The sequence below is a fragment of the Varroa jacobsoni genome, unplaced genomic scaffold, assembly GCF_002532875.2.
Source record: "Varroa jacobsoni isolate VJ856 unplaced genomic scaffold, vjacob_1.0 scaffold_622, whole genome shotgun sequence".
Classification (NCBI taxonomy): Eukaryota; Metazoa; Arthropoda; class Arachnida; order Mesostigmata; family Varroidae; genus Varroa; species Varroa jacobsoni.
The window spans coordinates 110,445-130,234 of NW_019213524.1; the positions used below are offsets into that span (position 1 = coordinate 110,445).

Below are 19,790 nucleotides of genomic sequence, written 5' to 3' on the forward strand. Positions count from 1 at the left end.
TGGCTTTACACAATCAACTGCGACAAGTTTATTAATAGTGAGGTGGACCTATACTAATCATCTATACGATACACAAAAAACTTTCAGATTAAAGAGGACTAGCATTTTAAGCGTTTTGTGGCTGGTTACCGTCAAAGGCTTCTGCGTCCTCTCAGAGATGAACTCGCCGAGAGCATGTTTCCGTGCGTTAGCGTAATTTCTAAATAAGTAAAAAAATTAGTTTAGTGGAATTCGCTTTCATTAACCCGAAGCGAGTATGCCATAACCAGCGGGCCTTCCTGACAGAACTCATCGCCGCGGTCATCTGCAACATCAACCTCAAGCCTCAGGTTAGTGACATAGCGCCTAACGATAATTAGGATTTACTGGAGATGATGTCTGCTAGTTCTATAAATAAGATCGTCTATATATAGGGAAATATTTACTAGAAAATTACGCCTTCTAATCTTACTAAGCAGCTCGCTGATTAGACGTGAACAAAGGTTGTTACATAGGGTAACATATGTGTTTGTTCGAAAAAATTAGGTTCCCTCACACCATATCAATGGTCATTTCATTTAGCTGCAGCTTCGTTTTGCTTTCGAAAAGGTCCAACTTATTTTAAGGCAGTTCCGCCTGGGCTAGAGCTAAAGAAGCGGAGCTTCGGTCGTGGTCATAGCGGATGCACATCGGAAGCCGGCATGTGCTGCATGTATGAATATTTCGCATCAGTGCAAGCTGGTTTTCTCCCATGAAGGTTTTAATGCCTGACTCTCAATTACATAATAGATATGTACAAAAGATCAATATTAAATACGCTCAGGTGCTGACACAGCAGATTGCGCCTTTAACAGAGTTGAAATGAAAATTCAGAGCGGAAAATTGATCTATAGTATGTTTATTTTGGTAACCGCTTACTGTGAAATGAGGTATGGGGGTACATGACTCAATACAGAGCCTTTAAGCACATAATACAACATTCGTTTAAGTTGAGAGTGCTAGACGTAGTCTACCTAGTCCTGTCATTTTGGATACAATGTGCTAAACAGCCAAATCAACGTTCTGATCAAAACCCATTGTCAAATAAATGTTCTGCGGCGGTTATGATTCTTCATGATAATAGCATATCATTATTCTAGCAATTTAACACCGTCATTAGAAATTATCATGCTCACAGAATAAAAACCTCAGCCAAGACCAATGCTTTATTTTTATGAGAAACATACGTTTCGGGTAAACTGTTTAAAAAAGATCGGTCGAAAATAATTTATTGGAAAAAAAGCATTGTCGGCTTCCAAATGTTTATTTTAACTCTCTACTATTTGTCTCCTGTAAATATGCTGTTCCGTACGCAGTGTTTTACTTCGAGTTTACACTACAAAGGTGGATATTCTCGGCTAAAAGAACGTCACCTGCTCTATTTTGCGTTTCGCCAAGTTCGAAAAGCTGTTAAGGCAGCCCAACGTTCTATGCCGTCCGTGTACGGTGTGGAAGTCAAGGGTGCCTTATAGAATTCAATAATGACGTCTTAAGGAGTCTGAGCTGAAATCCGCATCATTGCATGTTAGGTATTGAAATCCCAACCTTGACTATAACCTAGACAAAAAAAAGTTAGCCAAACGAAGTCTATTACGATAGATGTAAATGTATGAACCCACTGCCATTTCTGAAGCACAGCGCCCGCAACCGAAGTTTTAGTCACTGCCACGAAAAGTTAACTGGCTAATAAGAACGTTTGTTCGTAAATATCCTAAGCTGCATATATAATTGTATTCGGCATGTGTCGAGCTTTGTATAGTAACCCTTTCTGGTAGGTTATTATTGACGGCTATGGTGGATCTTTAAAATAGCGATAAAAAATTATACGTTTTTCGGAGGAAATCTTCCCTCATCAAGGCTTGAGTCATTTATTGTTTACTATTAGCCCTGGAGAGGACCTTAACGACACGGCCACACTTACAGAAGATCAGACACACGTAAACAGCCTATCCGTAAAGTCCATTTAACCGACATAATGTGTTGGTGAAAATGGTCCTCGGGCTCAACCGCCAGGTTCATTAATAGATAGGAGGAAAATTTTTATTGTTAATTCGAAAAAAAATATACAATAAAAATCGTTGTTTTTGCACTAGTTTACCTTGTTGACTAAATGTTGACAAAAAAAACTTTAGTTCATCCAGCAGCTAATCGATGTTGTTTATTTCACTGAAATGAAAACAATTTCCCATGCAGTAACGATCATAAGCTTTAGATTCAACGTAGTTTTCATAGGATCTTTTTCAGTTTATTTTTTTCTATCTAAACCATGTATCAACCAACCTATAGAAATTCAGCAGGACGACATGTAAACGCATTTTTGCAGAACCCTGATGATTTACTGATAATAATAGCAAATCAATTTTATACATGTAATTGACAAATTTGAAAAAGTAATTAATTGTCTTCTGTCAAGCGTTTGTTGTATCGGACTTTAAATATGAAATGGCTGTAAACTTGTAATAAGATGTTCTATAGTTGTTATTATCATATATATAATCCTTCACATATAGCAATTTCATCAGAGATCAATGAAAGACACTTGAAAATAACAAACATGTAATCTTATAAATTATGTTTATTATAAAGCATTGTACAATACATTGGCACTTAATCGCTTTGAGACATTTTCATGTTTCGTGTTCGCTTTGCGTTCTAAGTTCGCTAGTCGAGATCAGGAATCAAGAGAAGAAAAATCATTTGGATTTTCTGTTACGAGATTTAGGCAATTTTTGATTCGACTTACGTTTATTTTACTTTGTCTCTTTGTTTTTTCACCCGATTCCATGTACCAGACAAATATGCCTGCAAGCTTTGATGGTATATCCATTTATCATGAAATCGTAAATTGTTCGTTAATTATGCCCGCATAGAATACGTCTGTTATCGATTTTTTCAATTGTTAATCGATGTACCACTTTTATCAAGCGTATATAAATGCCTCCATTACTCCCACATAACCTGTATATGTTCGGAAGCAGTACATAAACGCTATTTATATATATATATATATTAGAGCGGTTATTAATAAACGCTTGATGTAACCTTTAAACCAATATCGTCGTATCCAGTTATTACTAACGGTGATCAGGAACTTCTAATTGACAACTTTCTATGAAGAGTACTTTACCTGCCAATTTCAACGGTAACAAGTAAACACTAAACTAAAATTTGGCTATCGAGATTCAATTAACGATATGAGCTCTAAGTAGTATAGAGCGTCTAATTTCTGATGGATTTTTTTTTTAGAAGCAGTTAGCATGCGCAAAAATCTAGCAGCACATGCGTGTTGGATAAAAATCAGAACATTATTCATTATTCGGATTGTATAGATCGACTACACTGACGATACTTAACAGTTTTATTTTCCTGAACTTGAATCAATGATGACTTCCTTTAACCGAATCACATACTTTTTGAAATAAAGCGGATACTTCCCAGATCAAAATGGGCACCTCGAAAAATACGTTTGAAATATTTTTGCAGAGAAATATTGTAAAGGCATACTTGCTTACTCGGTAGAATTTCTCATTATGTAACATAATAAATACTCATTTCGCCTTGAAAACTATTCGATTAAGATTTGATTGAGAAATGTCTGACTTGGTTTTTAGAATAAAAGTAGCTTAAGAAATAACTTGATCTATAAGGGGAGAGGCAAGTTTTTGCCTTATTTTTAACTTGTTTAGCTCAGTTTGTTTTAGCAGTAGTAGTTATTTATATTAATATTATTAATGGTAGTATTCTTGAATAAATAAACAACAGTAAATAAAATTGTATAAGAGTGCGATGAAAAAGTTTTCCATGTCTTGTTCTTTCCCCACCTCCAAAACGAATGTAAAATGCATTGGTCTTGCATCTCTCATAGCATTGAATTTACGCAGAAATACAATGCTCAACTTTACAGTCTTCGAATATTACTGTTACCTTCAATAATAACTTGTCACTAATACCGGTCCATTTAAAAATAAAAAATATTTACTATTAATGTTACGTTATCAACAGTTTCAATATATACAGGCCACCATGTGGTATGGTATGTGTTAGCAATGGGTGAGTCTCTGCATCTAACCTTTCCTCTAGGCCAAAAAACTGCCTATGTCTCCTAAAATATGCTTTGTCTATTTAACTTTTCCTTGATTTTGTGGTTATATCAAAAGTGAATCAAACTTTTTGTACTCATAGGTTATGTCCTCCCCAGGCTTCAAATTATAGGTTGAAAACGCGATATTTCAACTACTACACTATATAACAACCTAAAATGGCATTATAACAGTTAAATGGCAGAAAAGAATACGTAGATCGCAAATAGCCTAATAGTAGGTAGCCGTTCTGACATCGCCTATAGAGGCAGTGCATAATTGGCAACTAAGTGAACGCGGCGATGATAACGACCAGGAATGACGCTTTCATTTGATTATTATCCGTATTCTAACGTTCAGTTCTCTGCTACCTTTGGCTGCTTCTTTACCTCCTCTAGCGTGAAGTGGCGTTTATGTCAAGCGACCTATCAACCAGCGATTCGTCTTCTATGTGGATTTTTTGCACACTACTCGCGCCCACATCTCGGTTGTAATTCTTTACCATAAATTTGGCTAACTACCTGTCATGTACAAGGACATTGTGCATGCTCTTTGTATATATATATATATATATATATATATATATATATATATATATATATATATATCGTATGAAACACATATTGTGTGCTTGCTATATAAGCTTAATAGATTGGCCTTTTAGGACCTAGTAACGATGTTCGTCTCTAGGCACGGTCTCGACAGTATGATATCCATTCTTAGTTCCTCGCTCATCAATCGGTTCACCGGGACGTCTTCGCCGGAAAAAGCCCGCCTATAACAGTTGAGCCAAAGAAAGTAAAGCTGAAGACGTTACTACTTAAAACAGACATGCAATAATTATTTGCTGCTGTTAGTAATGACCAAATTTAACGACGCTACGTTTATGTTTTACGTATTATCCGTATACACTAGCTGGACATCTGCAGTTAAGTAAAATAGCTTCATAATTTCAGTAGGATTAGAAAAGAGGTGTACCCAGTTTGAAAAACAATCATAAGTATTCATTACTGTATCGGCTTTATGGAGATTCTCTCTTAGTATATCAATCCACCAGTTGCCAAAATCCTGCTCTCAATATCGTACTGATGATCTGCAAATTCGATCCTGGAAGAAAGATCTTGGTAAATCCTTGACATATTTCGCATTAGCTAGCAACAGGATCTAATGTATGGAAGTTTACAGCCGCGTGCCAATATTACATTAGCCGTACTTGTCAGTGGAAAACTTTCTGTTCGGCTTTGATGTTTTACTATTATTTGTGGCTGTTAAGCTCTGGGGTTTAACGAAGCTGGTCCTGAGCAAGTTATTTCATAGCACCCATTTTATCTTATGTGGGCAAGTGTTGGCAAGGGTAAAGTGTATGCCAAATAGTAGATAATATCGGTTACAGCGTTAGCGTAAGATAATTTCCCACTATTTTCTGGTGTCTGCCTCTAGAGCTAAATTCCGCGGAATTTTTTTAGCGGACCGTTGGCCACAAAGTGGTACGATTACGTAGCATAATCAAAAGCTTTTTATATTTTGCAGAGTTCGATTTTACGGTCCGTGTGCGCGTCTCACGGACTTCAAACCTTTCGCACAGTCAGTTGTAAAGATGCTAACAGTATGGTTGATCGTGATAGAAATGATTTTTGTTAAAATTCCTGGGTGATTTAAGCTACCGAATTTTGAACCGCTTACTCCAAATAAAAATTCGCTTCAGTTTAAAAGATGACGAATACACTAGGGAATTACTTCCATATTGAATAATTTCATGAGTTTCATAAAGGATCCTACCGCAAAAGCTTTAAACAAAGAGGATGTAAATAATGGTAAAGCCAGAAAATGATCCAAAGCAGAGGTCTCGACGGCATGTCGTAATTCGGTTTTTGTTATTAATAAGAACAAACAACTTTTATGAGGAGTTCATCATTTGCATTTTGCTATTTTAGTTTAAAAATGTCTGTGACGCTCAGGTTCAACTTAGGTTAGATAAAAGTCGAGTTTTTGATATTCATATAAAATAAAGCCCTGTGTATAAGACGACTGCCTACTCCGAGATGAGCCGGTGCAGCACGGTCATGTACCTATGATTTGTGTTGATTAATCACATACGTTATGGTGCATTTCGTCGTTTGGGAAAAATCCTCCGAAGCGCATACCTTATATAAGCACCAAACAAGCAGTGCAAGTAGCAGGATGCCGATGATTATCGCAAGGACAATGATCCACCAGGGAATGCCTGGAGCCACCAATAAATCCTCTGCTACAGCGGTCGTTTGCACGTAGAATAGTTCATGCGGCAGTTCCGATTGCACGTCGAAGCGTAGCTTGATCGGTTTCACCACAATCTTTGAGGCAATGCTCACTTGGTCCACTCGCATTTTGGCTACTGTCTGTAGCCAAAGCCGCGAATTCACGGTTACGATGACAACGTCCGACGAGGTAAAATTTCGTACCTTCATGCCAGAATGAAAACATGGACAACTCATTAATAATTTTATTAACAAAAAGTTAGAGAGAACTGACGCTACACTTCCTTCCGTCTGTTACATTTACGCCATTGAAATTATAAACAAAGAAAAGCTTTCAGTTTAATTGAGTACAAATTTATTCTCTTATCAGAAATTCACTTCAGGGATACAGCAAGATGTGTCGCTTTATCAACGACCTCTTCAGTTAACCTTGACACGGTTTAGTAGGGATATGGGTGGCCAGACATCGTGGAGAGTACATACTTGACAGCGAAATTGTCCACACTTCGAGGGTTGACCACAGCTGATGTCATCAAGAAAACGGCTAATATCTCGAGGAGTTCGCCGTTGACTTTCGGTAACGAGAACTAAAACGGAATATTTTAAAAATGCGCCAAAAAATAATGTTCAACAAAAACCAAATACAGTAATTAGCACGTCATGCGAACCAAACCCATTGTTATTGAATCAGTTCACAATAAATAAAGTAACAGCTATATTCCTATATTTACAGTAGCTCGTACTATTATATTTTTTACGTGGCAACTAACATATTTGTCAGGCACATCATTGACTCAAGATTATACTACCCACCTTTATTGGCGTTGAAGTTAATATGATCTGTGGATTCGCAAGAAATTAAAGCCGGTCTAGATGCTTTAAACTGAGGCCGTTCGAGAAGATACAATAGAGGCTCATTATCCGGATTGTGCGTTGGCCAAACTAAATAGATATCGGCTAAATCAAGATCATGGCCTCTGTTTGTGATCTGGTAGACATGTTGAATTTCGGGGCCCACTTCAAGGTCTGTTAGCACTTTTCGTGAGGTATCCACAGACGATGCGTTATAGAATGCCTCCACGGGATCAGATTTACTGAATGTATCAAAACAGGTCAGCAAATCATGTAAATAAAGTAAGCGAATGGTTCTGCAATTGTAACAGACTTGGTCTTGTCTTTAAGGGTATCTTAAGTTTAGGCAGCTAATAGATCATTTGTAATAGACTTGAACGAAGAGATACGGCATTTTCACAAAGTGAGATAGCCAATTTGCTTTCTTTGCCTTATTTAAAATAAATGAGTAAAAAAACTATTGATTTCCGCGAACTGACATTGCAAAGTTTTTATATATTTGCATTTTGACGGGAATCAATATACAACCTCTTTTTATAATACAGAATGCGAAATTAGAAGATCTACATACACTACTAGTATTTTTCAAAAAGATTTTCTCCGATCCTACTCCTATATATGTGTATGACTAAACAACCTATTTTTGATCCTACCTCGCTTGTCCGATCTAACGCTCGGCTGGGTCGGCAGTATATCTATTAAAAAGAAGGAGTTTTTCTTATGAATAGAAACAAGCCACAAATTGTGAGGATGAAAGAAGGAGGTATCAATGCTTGTTCAGTTGTTACTTTAATGTGACTCACCCGGAGATGACGACATTAATCTTGACCTTAACTGGCAAAGTAAATGTGATGACGTTGTCAGCTTTCGTATTCCCCTGTTCATCGTTTGTCGAGTTGAGAGCCGCCGAAAACTCGAACGATGTTACCGAGGGCACATGTTTATTTGCAGCAAAAATCATCCGGAAGTTAAGCTGCACTCAACATAAAATCAAGACAAAAACGTGCTTGTACAGCCAGATACGAAATATATACGTATATATGAGACTAATTTTTACACTTCCCAGAAAATATATATATTTATACTTTGATGACAATTCTAAAAAATGTATCTCACACAAACAGAATCATTTCGTTTAACAACTCATAGGGGCTATCCTTAATAGAATTTTTTTTTTATACTCTACATTTCCCATCTTAAGTGACTATTTTTGAAGCGAGATGGTGCTTTCGGCACAAGGCTGTATATATTTTTCGGTATTTAGCTTACACCAACAATGAATGAATATTGACAAAAGAGTTTCACACAACTTTCTTTAACGTATACAAAAATGATGCGACCTATATGTTTGGTGTACTCACGCTATCGCCAGCCTTTAGCGGGTTGTCAAGGTCACATAGGACATGCTGATAGAATGCCGATACGCGTTTAGCTCCTGAACACGTAACTGGATCTTGGCGATTATCCTTGTCAACTTTGACAAAGTCCAAGTCATTGTGGAACGTAAACAACATTTTGGTATTGTAAGCGTCCTCACCAGCGTTTGAAGCCGAAATTTCGACTGCAAACTGGCGCGTACTCCCAACTTCGAACTCCGTGATATTCCTATATTCAGAACAGAGTAGCGATTAGTGTGTACCTGTTCTAGAAGCTAACGTTAAAGCTAATGTGCAAGTAGAATAATTATCGGACCAATGTTGCAATTCCAGACAACCTGTAGACGATGGTTATTTTTTAATATTTTAGTTTCAATACTGCAAGCGATATATACAAATAATATGTATTAATTGACATGCTGCCCATAATAGACGTTTGTAAGATACATGGGAATGGAACTTTTGAGGCGTAAGTTAGCACGATTTGTGGGTAATAATCAGATTTTATTGTCTAAAGTGAGTATATATTCTGTAAAATAGACACACTGCGTATCGTCTATTTTGAAGGTTGCCAGTGATAATGCTGGTTCCAGTAATCCCGAGAAGAACTTTTATATTCTAATGCGGAAAATCCACTATAAGAATTTCAATTAAATAGTTTAAAGAATCTTGGAAAGTTTGCAGGAATTTGCTTGTTTAGGGTTCTGGGACGTTTGTGCGCAAACTCGTAACTATTCTAGCCAAGCTGTCGCTTTTTTTTTTTATCTCATCTGCTCTAAGACTCTGGCGTTCTGTCCTTTCAAATGTAAGTCCACCAAACTTTATTGTATTCGACCAAGACCCCTAAAACTTAAGAAGTGTTAACGCATCAGTTACGTTATCTCCTTTCACTATTTAAAAATCTTACGTGAATCTAAAGCACAAGGACTTCGAGAAGATTAGGGGTAAGAAATAGAAAATACTTTCGAAGCGAATAAAAGCTGCAACCGTTTGTACGAATACAACAGTTTCTCAGAGATGTCTCCACCAAACATTACGAACAAACTTACTTCATTGCAATTTTTAATCATAAAACCGATATTCATGAAGAATAACATTGTTTTCTAAATTTGGTTCGTATACTTCGTGTATTTTTTAACTTTACTTTTATATCTAACGTTTTAGTCAAGAGTATATTTTGTAAAAGGTTTATATTCGTGAAGTTTAAAGCGTAAATACTTGTATTTCCAAGGCAAGATTTCGGTTACAATCAATATGACCAATAAACATACGGAGCCATGGAGAGTCGAAGGTCAGGTATGCAAACATCGTCCGCGCCACAGTTCTTTTTTATAATGACGGTCGCTTCCAATGGCTGAGTTGTAGACAGAACGGGGGTCAGCTCCGCTGTGTAATCCTGAAACTAGATACAATAATAAATAAGACAATATTCTTTAGCAGGTACATATATATATATATAATAGTAATAAGAACTGAAAAACTTTTGACCGAGTAGGACTAGAATAATGAATTCTTAATATGTGTTAGAGGTATTCTCCCTTATTTCTTACACATTCGACCAAGCTTCTACACAGCCATATACGTACCATTCGCGTCCTTATATGTAATTTCCGTAGTTATGGCTTTACGAAGTGAATCAATAGTGGGATATGTTTGCTTATTAGTTGCCCTTTTTAGGACATGGAAAGCGCCGTAACGACGCGCATCTAGATCGGGAGAATAAATGAGTTAAAGTCAATGCCGGACATGCCTTTGCTTAATTCAGAAAATCATTAAATCATATTACCATTAAATAATCAGACTGCGTGCTTTCGACTGCCATACACACAGTTTATATGTCATCGGAGAAATTCGAGATAGCGGGCTGCATTGATTGTTTCAATTTCCTGTGAGTACCTTATTGTAGCAGATGCCCTTAATGCCCATTACAACGGCTACCCCCATGTTACGCCCGAACCTATTTGACCCTGCTACTCCATTCAATTTCTCTCCAAAATAAAGTCGTTCTTTTGCTTAGTCCCTCTTAGACTGGAAGTAAAAATTGAACAGTGCCTTGTCTACGCATGCCCTAGATGTTTTTTTTTGTTAATTAAGATTTCGCCCATCACATGTGAAACCATACGCATTTCTAGACAGCCTGAACTCAATTTACTAAAATCCATTTGTTATTCAAATATTCGTAATTACAATATTTAGGTTATAATTTTATAACACGTTGCATGTAAAATGCGTGTCTTGGCCGACAGGGCTTTCAGACTCCGAGCACTGCTTACGTGAAACGCCATTTCAATTGTGGTGATCCGTTTTTGTCCTTCCAATGCAGACATCCGATCACGTCGTCGGTCTTCACCACTTCAATCTAAGTTCACGAAAGGTTTGCATCGTTTACGTACATGGCTTTAACTTAAAGCCTTTTTTCCTAATGTCTTCATCTATCTTCGACGAATTTCCGCAGTGCTGCGGTCTACAAAGAACAAAAACGTTGATTTTCTAGACTAGGTTCTTCTTGAAGCTATTTCTCCTTTAGTAAACTTAGCGAGCTTCCACCTAGAAGTTTCTAAAAGATTAGGGTCAAACCCAGCCAATTCTTGCCCCCTAACCACGCGTAGTTCAAAAGCTATTTAATTTCAAAGTCCGACGTATTCGCTTGTAACAACCTAATATAAAATCGTTCAGTATAGTAAACGCTAAGCACATGTAAAAAAATAACGCTGTTTTATTTATTTATTTATTTTTTTGAATTCTGGATGTTTTTGCAACTTTTTTGTTAGAATTTGAAATTATTCTTTCGAATGTCACCACTCGGGCTCTTTGCGGGCGGGTGTCCGAGCTCTTAAAAATTATGAGATTTAATAGGTCTAGGATTATGGATACGAGTTCCATCTTGGGACTGCAACGGTAAGACAACCCGCTGTACAAACCTTGTATTCTGTGAGCGATTTATTACTAAAAGTAGTATAGGAAATCGTTGGTTCTTAAAATCCAGAGAAAGAAATTTTGAACTCGAAAGTGAGTTTTGTTGAACATTCCCGGCGAAAGCGAATGACGAAGTGTTGAAAGCGAACCCAAGATCTCAGAATGCACAGGTCTCTGCTTTGGTGCTTGTAAAAATAACATACCTTTGTTCACTTCGATCAAATGAATAACGTAAAAAAATGGGAGAAATGGGCGCTGTATCGTTTGAACGAGGATCAGAAAGGAACATGCGAGGATCGACAATAACGAAAAGTCGTGGAGATATTAGAATATAGAGAAGCAACGATGGCCTTTCTTTGCTCTCTCCCAAATCAGAGCATCGAGCGATTACTGCATTGAATTGCGACATATAATGAAAAACTAATCTTTTATGATAATTACAGATGGTTATATTAGTCGGTGGGTGGATGCAACTGAACGGACGGAATATCAGCCTGAATTGAATTCACAACCGCATCACAACCACAAAAGCTTATGGTGTCTTTTTCTGGTCTAATGCGAGTCTTGTCCACCACAGCCTCATGAATCTTAGTTCGTCGAATACGGGTGAGGTTACTGTTAACAGCTGATAAAATTAGTACACAAATGTAAACACTTCCTATTATGCAATAACGCATACCAAAAGGACTACGGTGGCAAAACTACCGGTGTCACACTCGTGTGCGCTTTAACATTCAGCATGCTGCTTAAATACTGCTCCTACAACTTACTGTTTTTTATAAAGTTCTGCCGACATAATAGGGGAGCTATTCAAACCTCAATAACATGTCGAAATCAGATTTCGAAACTCTACTCTTACTATCATTATAAATCGGCAAAAAACTGTTTATGGACCACGTTTTATGTTTACATATAGAATGATGTATAGACAAAACAACTATAAATGAGTTATTTAGCTAAACAAGGCGCACTATCCTTATTCCATATTCAATTTGTCCACTGACATGTCAGTGAAGAACACTGTTCACCTTATGTACTTCTGCTTACCGGATAGCTGTCGGGAGATGATGGCTGCACTAATGCGTAGGCTACGTCCACTCTAATTGGTGACAGTTTGTCAGCTGGATTACGCTGTAAAGTTAAGGTATTAAAATGGTAAAATGGCGTATCGAAACTTTTTATAGTTAATTGAGAAATATGAGAAGAAAGTAAATTAAGAACGATAAAGAACTTCGAAATTACTTACACACCTTTTTAGGCAAATTCGCACTCAAACTTCATAGCAATTAGCTGTAAATAAAAAGTCAATGAATACATCTTACTTTAATGAAGGCCTTTTTCTGGATACATTCATAGTTTCCCCTGCGTACGGTGACAGTTGAATTCAGCAAACGCTCTTGCGTATTTTCGAAGCTTAAGCGCGACGTCCTGCAACAAGAATACGATAATACTTTTTGCCATAACTAAATAAGGAAAAATGCGAGGCAACCGAAATTGTCTGATATTGCACAGCACAAACTAATCTTTACTTTGTTGCCAAAGATCCGTACAGTTCGTATATAATGAGAATCAACACGTCTACAGACATAAGCATAGAGTGAGTGGGTGAAAACCACTCAGCTCTGTCTGCTACCAACGAACACCAACTAAAACAAGAGATCTGCAGGTTTATCCAATTCGAAACACTCACTTAAAGAAGGCAAGGTAAGCAACTTTTTGTAGGTCTGTAGAGTTTCGCACTGATTAGGTTGTGCGAAAATAGGGCCGACTGGGCAATTATTGTGCCTCTAGAGACGAAAGTTTTTTCTTTATAGGTTAATTTCGTTGGTCGTAAACCGAGGGTAACCTTCTCTCTTATTTCCCACGCTCTAAAAAGAACGCCATATTATCGTTTAAGAAGACCAAAGCTGTCTTCAGCATCGTCCGTGCTGATATATCATCAAATGTGCATATATTTTTGCAAACATCGTGTCGTGTGAGCGTCGCATGAATCCAATGTGTGTTAGATTGTAGAAGAAGCTATTAGGAGAGAAGTCACCAGTACTGGACGTCACTTCTGTTACTGGTAATATAATTAGTCTTTTACCTCTATACTGGTAAAATAAAATCTACTTGGTAACAAAAGAGGTATGGCACGAATTTTGCAGGTAACAGGAATTCTCTCTACTACCAAAACTTTTAAAAAGCGGGTTTGTTCGACATGAAACTGTCCCTTATAATGAACATATATAGCACACTTCTTCTGGTCTGCTCAACGCATTTCTCGGAAAGGTTCGCATGAGCATCAACCAAGTACTTCTCCTTTTGAAGTTAATTTCAACGTGCTGCTTCTCATATTTGGCGCCCCGAAGAAACGTCACACCAGCGTTCATAAACGTCGAGGCGGCCGCCAGCATTTTCTGCCCTACGAAACTATGTAAAGTATAACAACTGCAACAGAGTAAATGTCTAATTATTAACTAAATCAGAAAAGTAGACTCACTTTAATGGCATAGCTGCAACGAGATAGAGTTAGTACTGTAATCTCAGATAAACTGCAGCCGGATAACTGTATTTTTGCCAGCGAACTATTGTTTATCGTTGGCAAGGTGAAGCGCCATTCAAATATTTCGTGCGTAATGATGTCTGTTTGACTACATAGTCCCTTTTTAGGTGTTTTAGGAATCCCTTATACATACAATTGAAAAAAAACTTCCTATTAAGTAGATTTTTATAAAATTCAAAAGAAAATAGCAACATGACAGTCAAATATTTACATAGAAAACTATGTAAAGGAAATATTATTTACTATCAGTTGATATGCCTCAACGAGTTGAGTAAGAATGCTATGCATATCCCTGTAGCTAAAATTGATATTCTCTTAAGGCTTCCAATTTAACACCTGCCTTCTCAACGAGATAAGAGGTTGAAAATCTGTTCAAAGGAGCAAGTTTCTATTGGAAACTTAAAAAGGTTGATATGGCGAATTCTATAGTGAAATGTTCGAAATGTTGTGAAATATCGAAAACATTTTTTCTAGTTACTACTTTGTTGGCACCGATTCTTCATATTAGTCGATAATTATCGACAAGTCGAGTAAAAATGCAGCGCATCATTACATATCTAAAAATGATATTTTACCATAAAAAGTGCCAGAAATTGATTATGATAGTTGTTTTACTTATGCGACACTCAAAGTTTTTTTTTTACGAAGAAGTCTATGTAGAGGGGCTCGTCTTAAATACTAATCGAAAGCCCTTTGTAAGCTGAAGTGAAATAATGCAGTACATGTTTATATACCTAATCAGTTTTTAGGCCGAAAATACTATTTAGGAATAAAAAATTGACGCGGTGTGTTAACAAAATGTTGGTGTTAAATTATAATTTATATTAAGCTGGGTGTAACATCAACAAATGGAATTAGTTAAATTAATAAACGTGACGCGTGTGCAAAGCGAAGCTCCGGGGTCCGTCAAGCTTGTACTCTATCTTACTGAATGTCTTGGACACACCAAAAACGCCCCACTGAAGTGGTCCAATTAGCTTGATCCCCTCTGGGTTCATACAGTTTCATGCTGTGAAGATCTGCACAGAGTGTGCGGTCTATGAAGGGATAGTTCTTCGAGAAAAAGTTCGTTTCCCCGTCCTACAAAGTGTAATGTTAATTTAGGCAAACCGACGATTTTTGATGATTCTTTTCCATAACCATTGAGGTTTTACAAAGGCGTTATACTAGAACTTCATTTATTTTTATTAAGCCCTACAAATAGTGCTTAATTTAAGAGAATATATTTGTTTTCCACATTTTTATGATTTAGTTGCAAAAAGGTGATTTCGCCAAAATGTTTCATGATTTTAGTTCATTATTTAGTACATACCTGCACTTTTCTAGAGAGCATTTTTTTTTACAGGAGAGCGTAACAGTAATTTAATTAATTTGCGAGATTGTTAATAAAAATTTAACTATCTCGGTATATATGACTCATATTCTTAAATTGGGAGAATTCATTTAATTCGGGAAATAGGATAAACACAACAGGGTACTGATGTTACAAGACTGTTCCAATTGGAGAGCGGGAACAAATGGAAACGTATAGGTGGTTTGGGACCTTAGACTGGCGCCGCGCTCACGGCTGAGGATTAATTTCACGTGTGGTTTCACTTTGGCCATTTTCAAATCGAGTTCAGCTATTTTTTCAAACAGCAGGATGCATGCAATACATCAACAGATCGACTGCTATTATTAGGATATTTTAATAGGAAAACGGAATCATTCCGACAATATAAGCAATCATCACCGAAACAGAGTAACAGAACGACTGCATCAAACAACAAAGGTTTAAAGGACCCTGAGTGAAAAACTAACCAGATCAGAGAAATATAATCACTCTTACTAGAGAGTTGCAACAAATAACGGAACTAATACAAGTGGGTTTCAGAAGAACTGCAACCGGATGTTTAGATATGTCCAGAATTGAGATTATGCTAGGTTGGGTGTGCCACGATTTAAATATTAGAACTAGCCAATGGGATGACTGCAATGTGGCAGCAGGACTATTCGAGTATTCCGTAGAACAAAATGACTAAATGTTTTGAGTTTTACGTCTGACACGGCCGAGAAGCCTTCGATTAGACGACTGGTTCCTAGTTCAAAATAAACCTCGTGTTCACGCTTGGATACGCTAGGAAGAGGGTTACTATACCGGGGTAAGTGCCACTAGTAGATTGACCTAATTACTGGAATGAAATAGCTGCAATGGTGTAGTGCTATATCTTAAGGGAATCACAACCGTAAAGGTGAAGGTCCACAAACAAACTACACTTTACGTTATCCCGGGTGTAATGCAAATCAAATTCGTTCATATTAGAACAGGCTGATGAGCCAACTGCAAGCAATTAGAGGGTTCGAAGGGCAGAGTAATTGTAGCAGGATAAATATCGATGTATACTGGTTTACGTTTAGACGTGGTGTAACATCTCAAACAAGTTCCTCAATTGCAGAACAGGGCGAAGTTCATGGAACATGTATGTAGGATAAAAGGCTTACTGTCATTTATTAAGCTTTTAACAGATAAATATGGCATTATTAAAATATGTATAGCTCATTCTAAGGATACGATTTATAGTGCGGATCAAATCTTATATATACTATAACTTTTATCGATAAAGATTGTTAATGTATAAACACCTCATATCTGCTTGTTCAAGATATAAAATAAGACAGATTTAAGATATTCGTATTTACGCTATGACCTGTACTGATTAGACGTTCCCTTTGCTTTATCATTTTGTTGATTTAGGCTTTAATACTATCAAAAGCAACAACAGTAATGAGCTGCATAATACCTGGCTTCCGTGTCCAGACTAAATTGGTATCCTATATTGATGGAATCCACATTGGAGGGCGCATCGAATCGAAAACAAAGCTCGAGATTTAAGCTGAAATCGTCAAACGTTATAACGAAACCATTGAATTATTGTGTATTTGTTTTATCTATCGATGCTGTTTTGAATTACATATAGAAGAAAATTAAAACAAAAATATAATGAACAAAGATATGATGACAAAAAAACTCGATTTACTCTTATATCGTCCTAAGCCCGCGAGACTTATATTCATCTTTCATGTAAGCAATACCAATTTTCAACCTGGTAGCACTTAAACGAATGCTCCCTCACCAAGGTAGCGTAGTTCCATCAGGTAAAAGGCATCCTTCGTCTTCTAAACGAATTGCATTGGCATCAATTTTGAACTGTGGTTTAATGTGAATTATTGGTCGACTGCGAAAATACAACGCCTTGTTACTTCCATAAGCGCCGACGAGTAGATCAGGATAGCCGTTCTTGTCGAGGTCTAAGCCGCCACTCAAAGAGAATCCGAACGTGCTAATCTGGCCGCTACGACTAAAATCCGCGGGGCCAAATATCTGAGAAGCTTTAGCAGAAATGCCACCCTTACCCCCGTGATAAATATACACTAAACCGCCATGGTCTCCGTACGGGGCTCCAACCGCGATATCTATTTCGAAGCAAAATTAAACTTTTTAACCTACAGCGACTTTACCACTGAAAATATATTAATTTAAAGGCAGTCGTCAGAAATAATGAGCCACGCACTATAAGTAACTGTCTATGGACTAAAATTACGTGGCTTTGATACATGTATTATCATTATGTGATATCATTTGATCGCATATACGTAACCCAAAGTTTCTGTGACAAGCTGCAATACTGGCTAGTACGTATACAATGTAATATAAAAATAAGAATAATATGTGATGCGGTCATGCTTTTCGCACTGCTACTTCGAATCAATATACGCAATTTCCAAATTATGCTTTCCTTATATCAACATACTGTGATTGCCAAAGTAAAATATCGAATGCTTTCGTCAGCCCACAAGTTAAGAACGCTTTTTGGCAGTATGCATAATAACATGCCAGCTATTATGTATTTAACGATTTTTTTGTATTGCATTACGCTGTTATACGCGTTACTCTATTTCATTAACCACAAAGAGCGTCGTGCGCGCGGCTTGAGTTTAGCGCTAGCACAAAGTATCACTTCGAAAATATTTTCCAACATTTTTTTAAGGTCAGAGTATTTCACTTATTATAACTCACTTACTATATGTCCCAGTGGTCTTTAGGACCTTATGGCGCGTTTTTCTTGTTTTTCTGCTACATGATGTATTGAACATACAAAATCAACATTGAACTACTATTTTTTTTTATTGAGGTCTGAGTTCCGTTGCAGGTCCTATATTTCAAACCTTTAAATCCATCCTTATTAATGTCTCCAAGAGCAGCCACCGCGAAGCCAAAACGACCGTTAGGGACCTTGCCTTTCAAAGGTTCTCCTTCGTGGAATTCCAAGGGAGCTTCCTATAAAGTCAAGATCAACTAATGCTCAGTTCACTCAATTGATGGTAAAAACAGGAATATCTAATAAAGACGTTTGTAATGCCTTTTTCTAAATTTTATAAAAACGCACACTTCGCTAATCTAAAACTACTAGCTAAAAAATAAATAAGTTTTTTTGCAAAATGCTTTGGCAGCACAAAATGCATTTGAACTTATAGTAATTAATACGCTATACAATAATACATATATTTGGTCTAGAATAAGCGTTTTTTTTCTGCTTAAGAGTTATTGGCGCACCGTTGCCAACAAGACCACTTACTTGATAATAGATATGCACACGTCCTTGTTCATGCTCATTGCGGACCTCGAAACTACTAAAGAGAGGAGCCCCCACGATGATGTCGTCCAGGTTATCACCGTTAAGGTCGCTGACAGCAAGCGCTGATCCGAAGTATGAACCCAGCTGTCCGCCAATAAAAGTTGGTTCTAACTTCGCCAAACGATTCCCGCGCCTCTGGTACATTTCGACACTGCCATTATAGTCGGCCCCTTTAGGAATTCCTAGTAGGAACGCTGGCCTACTATCACCAGTGAACTCGCCTATTGCTGTGGCATAACCCATGAACTGGTCATCGAACCGTATTCCTTTCTTTGGGGTGTGCACAGGATCTTTAGGCTTCGCAATATCAAAAGCATAACCGGCGCCCTGCCACTGGTAAGCACCCACGGCGCCGAGAACGACTTGGCCAGATTTCTAAAAACGACCACAAAGCAGACGTGTTACTATAATTAGCGAATGATTAAGATAATAGTTTTATATGAACTAAAACCTTATCTAAATCACTCTAATATCATTAGTTTCCACTCCAGCTCCAACCAAAAAGTGAGGAAAAAACAAAAGTTAAATGATTAAACTTAAGCTGTTTAACACAGTAAATAAAATGCGGCATACCTTGTCAACGGCAGCGGAAAATCCTGCCTGACACGCTCCCAGTCGGGTGTGGTGTGGAGTTTTCCCTTCGCAAGGTGACAGACGTACCACGTGATTGAAATTACCATTGGCCAGAAAACAATTTCCGATTGGTAATCGATATACAGATGGATCGCCGGAGTAATAATGCTGGTACAAGATTGCGCATGCCTGTAAGAATTGCATTAGAGATATTTCACACAACAAGATTCACCGAAATACAAATCTCACTCACCGTAAGAAGACAGCCTAAGACGCTCCGATATTGAATGTACTACTACGAACCGTATTTACTAAAATATATTAAGATATGTAGCAAAAAGTGCCCTTGCTCACTCTAATAACAAATTCTACGTGCGGGTTGATGACCAATCACTATTATGTTCACCCAGCAAAAATACGCATCATTTCTGGTTATGTGTCACTTGCGAATAGTTCGATAAGCTGCAGGTGTAGGCTGTTTGATTTCAACGAACCAAACTTACCAATTTTGCCAAATT

At 37.4% G+C, this 19,790-nt stretch overlaps 1 protein-coding gene across 3 annotated transcripts in view; it reads right to left on the reverse strand.

The window, feature by feature from the left end:
- Positions 1-2,564: 2,564 nt before the first annotated feature.
- LOC111262027 (integrin alpha-8) overlaps positions 2,565-19,790 on the reverse strand; it is a 45,082-nt gene continuing 27,856 nt past the window's right edge. For all 3 annotated transcript variants that reach the window (XM_022835995.2, XM_022835997.2, XM_022835996.2), the window contains exons 3-16: positions 19,273-19,461; positions 18,640-19,074; positions 18,230-18,341; positions 17,137-17,476; positions 16,804-16,896; positions 12,801-12,906; positions 12,526-12,609; positions 9,834-9,964; positions 8,548-8,791; positions 7,990-8,159; positions 7,148-7,428; positions 6,818-6,921; positions 6,242-6,538; positions 2,565-4,872 (exon numbers count right to left, since the gene is read on the reverse strand). In XM_022835995.2, the coding sequence (XP_022691730.1) occupies positions 4,765-4,872; positions 6,242-6,538; positions 6,818-6,921; positions 7,148-7,428; positions 7,990-8,159; positions 8,548-8,791; positions 9,834-9,964; positions 12,526-12,609; positions 12,801-12,906; positions 16,804-16,896; positions 17,137-17,476; positions 18,230-18,341; positions 18,640-19,074; positions 19,273-19,461 (2,694 nt within the window). In that variant the 3' untranslated portion in view covers positions 2,565-4,764. The remainder of the gene's footprint in view (positions 4,873-6,241; positions 6,539-6,817; positions 6,922-7,147; positions 7,429-7,989; positions 8,160-8,547; positions 8,792-9,833; positions 9,965-12,525; positions 12,610-12,800; positions 12,907-16,803; positions 16,897-17,136; positions 17,477-18,229; positions 18,342-18,639; positions 19,075-19,272; positions 19,462-19,790) is intronic.